Source organism: Colletotrichum costaricense (assembly GCF_030867565.1).
Source record: "Colletotrichum costaricense strain IMI 309622 chromosome Unknown Scaffold_1.1, whole genome shotgun sequence".
NCBI classification, from domain to species: Eukaryota; Fungi; Ascomycota; class Sordariomycetes; order Glomerellales; family Glomerellaceae; genus Colletotrichum; species Colletotrichum costaricense.
The window spans coordinates 3,590,927-3,604,086 of NW_026848230.1; the positions used below are offsets into that span (position 1 = coordinate 3,590,927).

Below are 13,160 nucleotides of genomic sequence, written 5' to 3' on the forward strand. Positions count from 1 at the left end.
GTAAAGTACGAGGCTAAAATAAAGGAAGTTATTAAATTACGGGCTATGGGCTATATAAAGTAATTAATAATTAATTAAGTAGTTAATTAGGTAGTTAATTAAGTAGTTAATTAGGCTAATTCGTTAATTACCGTACTTTTTACTAAAATAATTTAATTAACTATAAGTTAATTAACGGCCTCTAATTAGCTTAATCTATTTAAATACTAACTACGCAGAGCCTAGCTTATATATGTGCCCGAGACCGGCGGTCGTGTAGCGGCCGTAGCCACACTTGGTGGCAGAATAGCGGCAGCTGGTGGCAGAATATCATCGCCCTAAAGATATCCGTACAATGCGCCAGAATGAAGCTGGCGAGCAGGCCTTTTTCGGAAGCAAATAGAGGTTTAGACGGATGAGTAAACATTCCCGATAACTAGCAGCGGCCCGTTCGTTTTGGTTGATCTGGGCCGGTTGACCGAGCCGCGATATCTTGGCAACACGGTGGGATTGAATATACCCAACACGATATAATATCGCTTGACAGGCGTGGCGACCAGACTGGGTCCTAGATCGAACGATTTGAAGCGAGCCTATTCTTCTCGGAAGAGTGTAGGCGGCGTGGCAGCGCAGGGAGCAAAAGCGAGGGAAGGAGCAACGCTCAAGAGCTATCGTGGAGCTTCTGGCCAGAAGGTCTGAGCATCGTCGACCAGGATGAAAACCAATGTCGATGGATTTGGGCAACAGGGCCGACAGGTCGCGTCATGATCGGGTAAAGCGTGCTTCGAGGATTTGGGCCGGGATCCCAGGTGTTCTTGCTCTCCTCTGAAGGGCATAGCCTCTCGAGATTCCGGCGTGCCCTTGCTGACAGAATTTTTCTTCGGGAGCAAGGGGTCCAGGGTAGCAGGATGGAGAAGGAATGCGATCGAGGTGGACTTTGGATGCAAGTGTATGACCATCTGGATGTGGATTGATGCTTTTTCCTTGCAGAGTTGGGGGTGATGGAGTCGAGCCTCGAGGTGAATGGATGCTGAAGTGGTGAACCAGGGGGAAAGGAGTGGCGGAAGGGCCACGCCGTGAACAAGGCGCCAGGGGCACGAAGTGGAAGTGAAAAGTTGTGGAGAGGATGCCCCCGGGCAAGCAGGGGTAAGAAGAAGGAGCAGGGGAGAGGAAGAATCCCCTCCTTTTGGCAAGGCAAGGCAAGAGACAGGGGGGAGAAATGGCAGGGATCCAAGGCAACGTCGTGGGTTGCCCTTTCCCAAGAGGTTTCCTTTCCGCTGGTCATTGATTGGCTCCGAGATGCTGTTCCTGCATTAGCGCAACGGAGAAGCTGGCGCTGTGGCTGAGCGTTTCAACTTGGACTGGGCAAGGAGCCCCTCGCTTGGTAGGAGAAGTCTCCAGAGGAGAGGTTGTAGAAGACTCGAGAGGCTAGGAACAATTCAAAGGAGCAGACAGGCGGCAAGGAGTCGGGATGCAAGTAATGAGTGTCTGTGTCAACTGACAAGTAGAAAGCAGCCCAAAGCAACCCTCTGGGCCTCAAAAGAGCCGTTGTTCGGAGCATGACAGGACAGAAAGGGTCATGGGCGGCAGGGAACTACCTAGGAAGTTGAGTTGATTCGTCGAGTAAGTGTCTTTACTTCTTGAGGAATGAGTTCAGGTAAGATAGGTGCGACCAAATTGTCTGTTGTCTCTTTCAACTTTGTGAGGGTGACTTGAGATGATCTGCCAGCTGTCATTGGCTAGCCCCTTTCCACCGCCATGAGCTTCTTTCGTCCAATGCTTCCGTCCTTCAGGTGGGAGGTCCGACGGGAGGTACACCAATGGGCCCAGGTGCCAATACACGGGTACGCAGAGTGGTCCGCGTATTATCGACTTCCATCTATCTGGAGGGCTAGGGTAGGATGGACCAAGAATTGATTCTGCAGATTAAAAAAATCGATAACAAGAGTTAACAGTCTCTCCCGTCTCTAACTGTCTGTATCTGTCTGCACTACATACAACTCAAACTTTGCTAAGGTGATCCTTGAGACGCTCCATAGAGGGAGGCTGAGATGGACACGGATGCAGGCTGGAACACGGTTAACATTATCAACCTTTCAAATTAACTTTTGGTGACCTTTTGCTAGGCCTAAAATACACACGGGTAATGATTACGTGCAGCATTCGGTGCCTCCATATGTGCCTTGCCGCCGTGTTGATCTTCCAAAGAGCCCCAAAGTGCTGGATGGGCTGACGTTAGGCGCGGAGGCCAGCGTATCGAGGCATCCTGGGGCATCCAATCCACGCCGTTTATTGGAGGGCGAAAGGCGGCGGCGAGTCCGTTTGAGACGTCCAGATTCGCCGTAGTTCAACCCCAGAGACTCCAGCCCGTAATAATCCACGATTGGCTGGATGTGAAGTGGTGGGGTCTTTGGATGGATGGATGGCGGGGCGGGTACGGAGTACCTACTATGGTAAGGTCTTTCTGCCCCTGACTAAAGTAAAAGCCACCCACCGATGGGAAAGAATTGGTGCACCCTTGGGGTTACAGTGTTTTGTGAGCAGAGTCGCAACCGACAATCAAAAGTGTGTGAAGTTGTAGAGCGATTACCAAATAGACTGGCTAACGATGAGCCATTCCCAATGCGGGATAAGGTACAGTTACAGCGAGTCGCAGATGGTAAGCCACGGGGTCACTTAGATCGGGGTAGGCGCCCGTTGTCCCCTCAAAAGATCAAAAAAGGCGTCCAGTCTCTACCGCAGTAGGTACTCTGTTCTGCTGGGGGAGATTCAGATTCCCTGTGGCGTCAAGCCTAGATTTCAGACCAAGCCCGGCGAGAGAAAAGCAAGCTTCTGGGGAAGGATAGCGCAAACGGCCAGCCTAGAACTGCACTCCAGACTCTCGTCTCTGCTACCTATGCATCCGCACCTTACTTGTACTTTGCCACTGAATGAACACTCAACAGGTGCATCCGTCTTTTCTTGCAGTCGACAGTCTGCAGACTGCAGGGGGGCCAGAGAGAGAGGCAGCTCACAGCTTGGGCCTTCTCACGTCGTCGGCGACGGGGTCTCTTTAGGTAGGCAGCCCCTGTCCATGCTCTTTCCTGTTCCTGAACGGGACAGCATTGGATGGCAAGGGGGAAGGTCACCAAGGGTACGTACCCGACTACTCACTTTACCGCCCAAGCGTCACGGCGGCGGCAAAACAAAGCGCAGAACTGGCAGATGGCAACTTTGCAGTCTGCATCCTTCACCACCGCCCACGGTTCTGCGATCCACGATCCATGGCACACGGTTCCTGTTCGGGTACAGAATGCACAGAAACAGACAGTCAGACTTAGGCTACCGTCATGTCTAAGACAGACAGACAACCTGCTGCCCCTCGCTCGCTCGCTCGCTCCCTCCAGTCATCTGAAAGTCGCAGACGGCGGCACCAAAGCGTACGCACCGACCTCATCTCATCTCCATCCGCAACTCACAGACTCGACTCAACATCTTACTCTCACTCTCACTCTCACCAAGCAAGTCCAACCCACCGACGCTGTCTGGCTTGTCTTGCATTCGCTTCCCGTCCTTTCCGTCCGCCCATGGCTTTGACGGATCGTCGACACCTTCATCTCGAGCATAACAGGCGGTGCTCTTTAGTCTCGGTCCTGCATCAACCGCCATCTCCACATGGCGTCCGTGTTGTTATTCATGAACACTTCTCCATCTTGCCCTCGGCCGTAGCATATCGTCATTGTTCACAGAACACACATCCCCATCTTGCCCCTAATCTGACTAAACCCTATGGCACCGCCAAAGCAACTGCGGATCTCTCCAATTAAGCACCATCACACGGTTATGCATGAGCATGAAACTCAGCCTGGCCTACGAGCATGAGCATTACCTTTGTTCCGGAAGGCTGAGCACACTCAATCTCAACATCCATCACTTCTAATTCGTCAACCATGTGCCGTAACCTCCATGTAGTTTATGGAGAGGGCCTCCGGGACTTGAGCGAGGAGGCCACTGTTCAACCATTGGGATGGAGACACACACAGAGAGTCCCGTCCTCATGCTCAAGGATCAAAGAGGTTGTCCAGGGGCTGCAGTGCCCAAATGCACCCTTCTCCGTCTGTTCCTGGCTCCGATCCGAGCAACAAGTTGCTCGAATAGGAACCGTTCAACCGCTCAGGTGCCGGATGGGAAGAAGGCAGTGCTGTTTCTGGCCCCATCCTGCAATCCCCCATTTCCCAGCCCAGTCTTCAGTCGTAGCACCATCCAGAAGTCTGCTTGGAGAACCAAACCCCTGTTGGCGGATAGCATGGCCTTCGAAGAGGCCGGCATCAAACCCGGCTTCGCTTTGCCTTGCTTGCCATGCCCTCCGGTGACCTCTCCTCCTTTAGCCTCCATCCACCCATCCCATATCCACATCTGCGCCCACCACCGCACCACGGCCATCCATCAGCCAGTCCACAAGCCCCCATGCCTAGTGCGAGTGCTGTCCACATCCATGGCCATGCCACGGGTCCGCTGTACCTAGTCCGTGCAGCACGGCCTTGCACTTGCACCTCCTGCCTGGATCCACCCCGTCTCCGTCCCTCATCCCCGTTCGGTCCTCTCTCTGCGTCTGTTCAGTCAGTCACTCAGTCTGTCAGTCTCCCACCCCCCCTCCAGGCAAGCCGCCTGCTCAGGTGAGGGTGAGGGTGAGGGTGAGGGTGAGGGTGAGGGTGAGGACTGGGAACCTCACACCCAACCATCCCCAGTGATAGGAGTCGTCGTTCTTGTATATAGACTCTTCCTCTTCCCGCTCATGTTTACTGTTTCGATTCTCATCTTCATCGAACATTCTTTCCTACTTTCGTTCTATCAAACAACAGTCCATTCGCTTTCTGAGTGTAAAGTCATTCGCTTCTTTACTCTCAACTTAATACCAACTTAGTTTTTTGTTTCCTCTACTTTCACTAGAACAAAGTATCTCTCACTCTCACTTCAAAGAAAGAATCCTCGTCCATCATTCAAAATGAAGAACAGCGTTGCTCTTCTGGCCCTTGCCGCCGGCGTCAGCCAGGTCACTGCTACCGTAAGTCTTACAACAACATCTCCACAGTCGAATCTCACATGAGATCTCGTCTACTCTTCTGGTCGGTGATCACTAACAAGCTTCACAGGGCTGGAACAAGTTCCCTTCCTTCACCTGCCCCGAGAACACCGACAACAAGTGTGACGACAAGCAGAAGGATGGCTTCTCCTGGGGTGACTTGAACACTGGATCGTTCAGCAACTATGGCGGCTTCGACTTCAAGGGCTGGACCTGCGGAAGCGATTTCTCCAAGCGCGATGTTCTCGCTCCCCGCACCTTCGGCAAGGGCAAGGTCATTGAGGGCTCTTGCGGAAGCACCAAGGAGACCTCTCCCTCCTTCGGCTGTGGCTCCGGCACTAGCTCCCCCGACAAGTTCTCCATTGTCCACTTCGACGTCTCCGTCGAGTTCGACTGCGACCTCGAGTTCCACTACGACATGCCCGATGGCTCCAGCTGCAAGCACCGCTCTGCCTGCTCCAAGTCTGGAACTACTGTCAAGAACTCCCAGTGCGGTGGTGCCAAGAACGTCACCATTGTCTACCCTGAGCAGCCCTCCAAGCCCAAGACCACCTGCGGTGTTGGCATCCACACCATCAGCTTCGACTGCAGCCCTCCCCAGACCACCGTCCCTCCCAAGACCAAGACCAGCTCTTTCGCCATCGCCACCACCTTGAGCACCAAGACTCACGACAAGCCCGTCAAGACCACCTCCGAGGCCGAGGCCACCTCCACCGCCGTTGTTCCCTCCGTCTCCAAGCCCACCAAGCCCGTTGAGGAGACCACTGAGGCCACCAAGCCTGCCACCACCGGCCCCTCCAAGGAGACCGAGACTGCTCCCGTTCCCAGCAAGGGCGAGACCACCTCCGCTGCCCTCCCCTCCATCTCCATCCCCGCGGACTCGACCACTGCTGTTGTTCCTTCCGTTACCAAGCCTGCCGAGACCCCCATTGTCTCCAAGCCCACTGAGGAGACCACCAAGCCTGTCGAGTCTGTCACCAAGCCCGTCGGCGGTGAGACTACCTCTGCTGCCCTCCCCAGCGCCTCCGTTCCCACCGTCCCCGGCAATGGCACCCAGCCTGCTGAGACCGTCCCCGCGACCGTCCCCGCCGTCCCCGAGACCAAGACCACTGTCTACGACACCACCTCCACCGTCTACACCACCCGCGTTGAGACCGTCACTTCCTGCGCTCCCGAGGTCACCAACTGCCCCGCCAAGTCCCACGCCGTTGTCACCGTCACCGTCCCCGTCTCTACCACCATCTGCCCCGTCACCGAGACCTTCGTCCACACCCCCGGTGTTCCCTCCAAGCCTGCTGCCACCCAGCCCGCCGGTGTTCCTTCCCAGGGTGTCTCCTCCCAGAAGCCTGTCGCCTCGGTCACTGTTCCCGCTGGCCCCGTTGAGACTCTTCCCTGCCCCGATGTCGTTCCCCAGTGCTTGAGCACCTGGATGTTCTCTTCCGGCTGCACTGACAACTCTGATGTCAACTGCTTCTGCCCCGACTCCAAGTTCGTCGAGAACGTCTTCTCTTGCATCTACTCCTACGGTGCCAGCGACGAGATCATCTCCAAGGCTACTCAGTTCTTCCAAGGCATCTGCGCTGCTCACATCCCTGAGAACCCTGCCATCGTCACTGTCCCTGCCACCATCACCACCGCCATCACCGTCTCGGCCACCAAGCCCGCTGCCACCAACCCTGCTGAGTACACCACCGTCACCGTTGACAAGACCATCGTTGTCCCCTGCGTCACCTCTGGCACCACCGTTCCCGGTTCCTCCACCACCGCCATCATCAAGACCACTCTCGAGGTTCCCCACGTCTCCTTCGCCACCAACTCCGCCTCGGTCGTCGTTCCCGTCCCGGCTCCCTCTGCCCCCGCCGGAACCCCCGTTGCCCCCGGCGCGACTGCCTCTTCCCAGGCCCCGGTTGCTCCCTACCCTACCACCCCCGCCGCTGGCGCCAGCAAGACCACTCCCGTCGGCACTGGCGGTGCTGCCGTCCCTACCACCACTGGCGTCGTTGTCGCCGGTGCTGGCAAGACCACCTTCGGCCTCGGTGCCGTTGTTGCCATTGCTGCCCTCGCTGCATTCTAAGCTGGGTAACATGGCTGCTTTCTCCCCTCCCCTCTACTAAGATGAAACTTACTTGAGCGCGGAGGAGAGATGCTACCCCCCAAAATTTCCTTACTGTATCCAAGTCGCTGCACGCACACACAAATCTGTAATCTACAAGCCCGCAATTTTACATATCATTCTTACGATCCTTACGAAACAAACACATTGCATAGGTGGTTTTTTATAGGTCTGGAAACATTCGGTGTTAAAAAGGCTCTATATTCCCACATTTATCTCAACTTGGCCGCGAACTTTTAGAGCGCATCAGAAAAAAAGGGTGTTGGAAGATTTTTTATACCCCTTGGCTTGTTGGATTAATACTTAATTAGCTAGTTCCTTTCGAGAGGAATAGAAATGCGCTCTACAATGACGTTTTGGTTCCTCTTGCCTTGTGATGTGTTCCAATCCTCCGAGTACTCAAGTGACATTTCTAATAAATCTGTTAGGTTCGAGCTTGGTCGTACTGACTGTTCTACGTGAGTCCGGGCATGCTGCTGCTACTGTCAAGGTCGCACTGAGTCATGTGACGTTGTAGTTGAGACGACCCCGGAAATGAGCCGTTGTAATGCGATCGATTCCCCTTTGTCCCATAACTGGTATGACATAAGGTAGATAGGGGGAGCCAAAAAGTTCATTTTCGTCTTCGCATGGCTCTCCGTGTTGAATCGATGCTCACTTACCAACTTGATAAAGTCCATCTGAAGTACGTATGCCCATAATCATGTTGTACATTGGCCCGTTGATTGAGTGTTCACGGGCTCGCCGGGGGAGCATTGACCATGAACCCCCCTCCTTTCCCCTTCCCCTCTCTTCACAAAAGGCAGAAACCATGGTCATCCGTCTGAGGGGTTTCGACAACCATGGTAGAATAGGCGTCCGTCGGCCTAGCTGAGGGTCCGTTTTCTAGGTATCGCCATTACTTGAGGAGCTTGGGGTCGGGTCTGGGTCGAGGATGGGGTATACACTGGCGCTAGATCGTTGCAAGTTTGTATGTTCCCATTATACTGCTGTAGAGTTGACGATTCGTGAGAGTGATTCTGAAATGCCATTTATCTGACCATCATGGACTCCGTTTGGGAATCGAAGAAGCTGGATTGACCTGCGGAAGAGTTCCGGCTATGCTTGAGGTTCAGTTCGGGGCTTGGGGACTTGGATCTCCCATTCGGAGAGCCTAGCTCAACAGCGAATGACACAATTTTTTGAGATATAGCCTACACTCACGTAAGTTGTGTTCAGGTATGGATGGAGGTAAGGTAAAGAATGACTGATTTGGAATGTCTGGTTCAACCTCGTAACCTACTTGTCTCAGGCTAGATTGCGTTGATAGGTTTGTTGGCGATAAACTTACCAGACTCTTCCCATCTACGCGGACGATATGATAATTTCCATTACTGAAATAATCCAAAGTGGAATAAAAAATTTTCAGAGTCAGAACCTCTGCCATATCGAAGAACAAGTCCCTACTACCGGGGTTGATCACCTGGCGCAGCTATCTGGAATTCGTACCGCTGTAGCGATGTGAAATTGAAAGCGACATCAAGAAGAAGTCTTTCCCAACGTCCTGAGAAACGCTTTTCGGCCACCGAATGAGGCAGGTAACCTAATCATCACCGTACATCCACCCATTTTGGAGAGCTTCAGAGAGAACACCAGTTGAGGAGTCGGGAACGCCTACCTATTGAATCTCATGAAGGTGATATTCCCGGAATTTGACAGCCGCTTCATATCGAGGGAGCTTTCTTCACTACGGTCGATCATGTTACCCAAAGTTATCGACTTGATGGCCGGAAGCGTCTTCTTTGGGCTCAAGGCCTTCGATTCCATTCAACAGTTAAGGATCGCCGAGATTCTTACTTTCGCCAATCACTTCAGAGCTATCAAATCTCACCCACATTTTATTGCCCCAATCAATATTCTCATGATTTTGATGGAATATAAGTATAAATTAGAATGCTTGAGCTACGAGATGAAGTGTGATGAATGACATAATGTAGAAGCCGCCGTGCGGGATTAGATGTCGTTATAGGTCCATCGGACCTTTGAAGAGCCTGTATATGGAACTACAGTGAATATCCAGCTCTACCTTGCGGCAGAGCTAAAGCGATCTGTGCTACAATGTTCATTCGCCGTTCGTTCGTCGGCACCGGCCCGAGAAGTACGGTAGTAGCCCCACTTTTGCGGTGCCTCGGTCCCGGCTTCGGAGACGACGTTGCACATGCCTCGGAGTCATTCCCCTCAGCCCGTCCAACAAGACCGCCCGTCGAAACAACATGTGGTCGACTTGTTCCCATTTTACCTGATACTTTCACAAGGCCAATAGATTCACCCTGAACTGTGCTTGATAAAGCGTTGAGCGCTATGTTGCGAGACGAATGGCGTTTTCTTGTCGTAGCCTTTCATTTTCCTGGTCATTTCCATGTGTGATCAATCGACCGACTACCGAGGCCCCGCCTTGACTCCAAGTTGAATCGTCTCAATACCGAGAACGAGGAGACCCGGTCGTAGTTACCAGTGGACGGGGCAGGACCCTCGCCGAAACCCGGCGCCGGAGCTCCCAAGGAGCAGTAAACCAGTCATCCATCTTTGAAATTTGGAGTCTGGTTGAGTACTTGATCGTGTGCTATTGTTGTACTTGCTTTTGTAAGTTCAGTTGGCACCAAGCCATCTGATGGTGCCGTGACGCCCGGTTAGACTTTTGCAAGCCAGCTCATGCTGGCGAGATCGGTGTCTCAGGGAAGGGGGGTTGTGTATCCACTGTGGCTCCATGCCGAGTCATCAGTAACCAGTGAATGACGAGTATACGGCGTGACTTTGTTGTGCACTTCAGCAGAGGATGTGGTCTTTGTGAAGTTTCTGGCGGAGGAGATGGTCCATCTTGTCGATTCGCATCGGCATTGATGCTAAGCACTTCATATTCTGCGCCCCCAGCATGGTTCGAGACCATACATTGAGATGTGGCGTCACTTTCGCCCTCCTCTCGAGATATATTGGAGGCTAAAGATTTCAAATGAGGCATAATGTAAAGATTATTGCAGGATTACGCTGTACTGCAAACATAAGAGTTCTCAAGACCTTGGCGTTGCTTTTCTTCACGCAATAGACCTCACTCCATGACGGGCTTGGTTACACAAGAATCTAATAATTCATTGAAGCTAGACCTTTCGCTCTCTCTCTAAGTCCAAACAAATGCTCCTTATAATCTTACAGTTTGGTCGCTTGCTATGCAATCTCTAATGCTTCATGTTCCCACTCTCTTAGCCTACACTTATTCAACCGCTGATATCACTCTGAGTCTAGTTCGTGGCGCAAGCAGTGTACTTCTGGGCAGCATCCAGAGAGCTATTGCATAGTTAGTATCATTCTTCTGACATCAAGCGCTTTTTGACTCTGACTTACCAAGCGGTGATGCAGGCGGCGTCCTTGTTGCACTTATCAATGCAGGCAACCTGGTCGGCTGCTGTCTGCGTCTCGCAGGCGGCGATGGCACCGGGGTCCTTTCTGACCTCAAGAGTTGAGTCCATGGGAGATGTGGGTGCGGCGGCGACCATGGTGGCGGCGAAGATGGCGAAGACGGTGGAAAACTGCATGTTGGCGATAGGAGGTGGTAAGTGTCGTAGGTATGTAGGTTCTGCTTGATGGTTTTTCTCGAGTTGTAGTACTTCGTTGGTAGTTTGAAGGCTACTTAATGTTGATGTGTGGAATGCGTCTTGGAAGTTATAGTTATTTTGTTGATGTGTAATTGTTTGATATTCAAAGCCAGGGGAGGAGGTGGGAATTCTACTCATCTATATAGATTTTCGCAAACCTCTCATGACCCAACATCCTTCACCTGCCTTACCGCGATCGACGCCCGTGTAGGAGAACGCTGGACGTGCAACCCTGCCTCTACAGGACGCATAGTCCATGCCCAGACCACCGCAGGGCTCAGCCAAATGCGTGGGTAAGTGTGTGTGCCGGACGTCACTTCACGGGAGACAGGGATATCTGACAGCAATGACAACCGCAATGATGTAATGCCCCGACCTCCCTCTCCCTCTTTCTCGCTCTCACTTCAAAGCTTCAAGATCGTAGTGGGGACCAACCGATTGCCTTCAGCTCTCCGTATTCGGATCCAGCTACGGTCGTCCGGGGTCTTCCCTTGGAAGGTCTCCCGATTTGCGTGCCGCCGACTCCGCCGGGTCCGGATCAATGACCTGCGGTTCCCTCCTACGTAGTAGTAAGCGAATACCTTCTCGCGATCGGCTTCCGTATTAGGCAACTAGAAGGAAGTTTGTTGGGTGTAAATCCATACAGGCGCTGTCCGGCAGTCCGTGCATAGCCTACCGATTACCTACCGCTATTCATGCAAAGGCAGGAAACATCAGACGACACAACTTGCGGCTGGCACCTCGGCATATATTTCTTACTGCGGGTCGTTCTGTGACGTCGCGTGGGCTGGTTGAGTTATACTTGAGACGAAAACGAGAAAAAAACGGGCAACTATAGCAAGAAGTTCCAGTATCCAAGTCGTCGGGCTTTACTTCCCATGGTCATGGTGGAGAACCACACAAACCACTGCCTCGGGTCAAGCCTTCTCGTGCGAACAGCTGAAAGTGGGAATTTCCCGACTTGAGAGGCTTCCCTATCCTGGGTTAGGTGACGTTGGGCAGAGAGGAAGACACCGTTCAGATGAGTTTGTTCCGTTGTTGCGGCTTCTAGACCGGACCCCGTACGACTACGTCGTGAGGCTTGCGGTGGCGGGGCGGTGACGTTTCTGTGAACTCTGTAAAGAGGGCTGGCTTAGTACCGGGCTATGTCTGTTGATTTGGGCCGAGGAGTGCGGGATCTGGACCGGCGCCGATGTAGTGTTAGTCGTGATGGCTATGATAGCATAGATCCGCGGCTACGAAGCGGTGTTGTAGACTCTATAGGCACTCTGTTCCGAAAAGTTGCAGTAGAGCAGTGATTCTTGTTCTGACTGACCTTCTCATCATGACCCATTACATCAGCAATCACCAAGAATCCATGATATTCAGCTAATCAATCCCAAACTCGAATAACGCAGATCAGACCATACGTCGTCTTTACAACCCCTGACCTCTACTAAGTTAAGTAATCACCGGTAGAGAAAGCCTCACTAGCGGTTTCCGGAAGTGACTACGAGCAGTGGAGCGTACCGCAGGGTTAGTCTTCCGATCCAGAGAAAAATACGCATAACGTTTAAAGTTACCGGGGACGATTCCCGAGTCTTCCACGGCCCATATACGTTTCAATGCGCACCCCGGCCACGTTCCCTACTCCGAGGTGCCAAGAATTTATGGACCGCATCCGTTGAGTCCGGAGTACATGTGATCGTCCGCTTCGTCCGGGGTCCATGTGCCCAAAGGTAATCCGGTGGTGCGGAGGACGGTATGACGGACATGACGCTATATGTATGATGTGGAGGACGAAGGGTAGCATGACGTATCTGATGTAACGACAACCTCAGCTTCAGAGGAAATACTAAGAGACCTGGGTTTGTCGATCAGTTTGAAGACTTATTGCAGCAAGCGTTAGCTAAATGATGACATGGCAATATTCGAGAGCCTTCGAAAGGAGCTTTGAGGTCAGGAAGAAAGCCCATGATCATAAGTCAAAAGATTGGTGACCTGGACTGACATACCACTGAGCCAGGTGACCATAGATCCACAAACATGTATTGGAACACTGCCCTCGGTTACATGGAGCCTCCAAGATTGACAGAATAGTCCAGAAAAACTCTCGCTGCTTACTTGACACCTTTCACACGAAGAAGGGCTAAGAAGGTAATCCTTTGTTTGAAATGTTATGATATTTGTAATGTTTGCTGACAATCCAGGGCCGATCCGTCTCGACAGGCCAGCCGAGCTATGACTGATAACATTAAACTGGTAAGTATTTAGTCAAAAATATAATGGTATGTGCCGATTAAGTGGTCACCAAGTTGGCGTGACGTCTTTCAATCTCGCCTCCCCCACTAAATTCGCATATGCTCTGCTATCAAGCGTCGTAAATGCCAGAAAATAC

At 52.4% G+C, this 13,160-nt stretch overlaps 3 protein-coding genes across 3 annotated transcripts; 1 reads left to right on the forward strand and 2 right to left on the reverse strand.

Moving 5' to 3' along the window:
- Positions 1 to 640: 640 nt before the first annotated feature.
- On the reverse strand, positions 641 to 1,264 carry CCOS01_01241 (uncharacterized protein; the record flags this gene model as incomplete). The annotated part of the gene is made up of 1 exon (XM_060449437.1): positions 641 to 1,264. One exon carries the CDS (start codon positions 1,262 to 1,264, stop codon positions 641 to 643), a length of 624 nt encoding a protein of 207 aa, XP_060320875.1.
- A 3,699-nt stretch (positions 1,265 to 4,963) lies between these two features.
- On the forward strand, positions 4,964 to 7,115 carry CCOS01_01242 (adhesin protein Mad1; the record flags this gene model as incomplete). Its single annotated transcript, XM_060449438.1, has 2 exons — positions 4,964 to 5,023; positions 5,112 to 7,115. The coding sequence occupies 2 exons, from the start codon at positions 4,964 to 4,966 to the stop codon at positions 7,113 to 7,115; spliced, it is 2,064 nt and encodes a 687-aa protein (XP_060320876.1).
- A 3,314-nt stretch (positions 7,116 to 10,429) lies between these two features.
- On the reverse strand, positions 10,430 to 10,723 carry CCOS01_01243 (uncharacterized protein; the record flags this gene model as incomplete). Its single annotated transcript, XM_060449439.1, has 2 exons — positions 10,430 to 10,475; positions 10,533 to 10,723. 2 exons carry the CDS (start codon positions 10,721 to 10,723, stop codon positions 10,430 to 10,432), a joined length of 237 nt encoding a protein of 78 aa, XP_060320877.1.
- Positions 10,724 to 13,160: the final 2,437 nt, after the last annotated feature.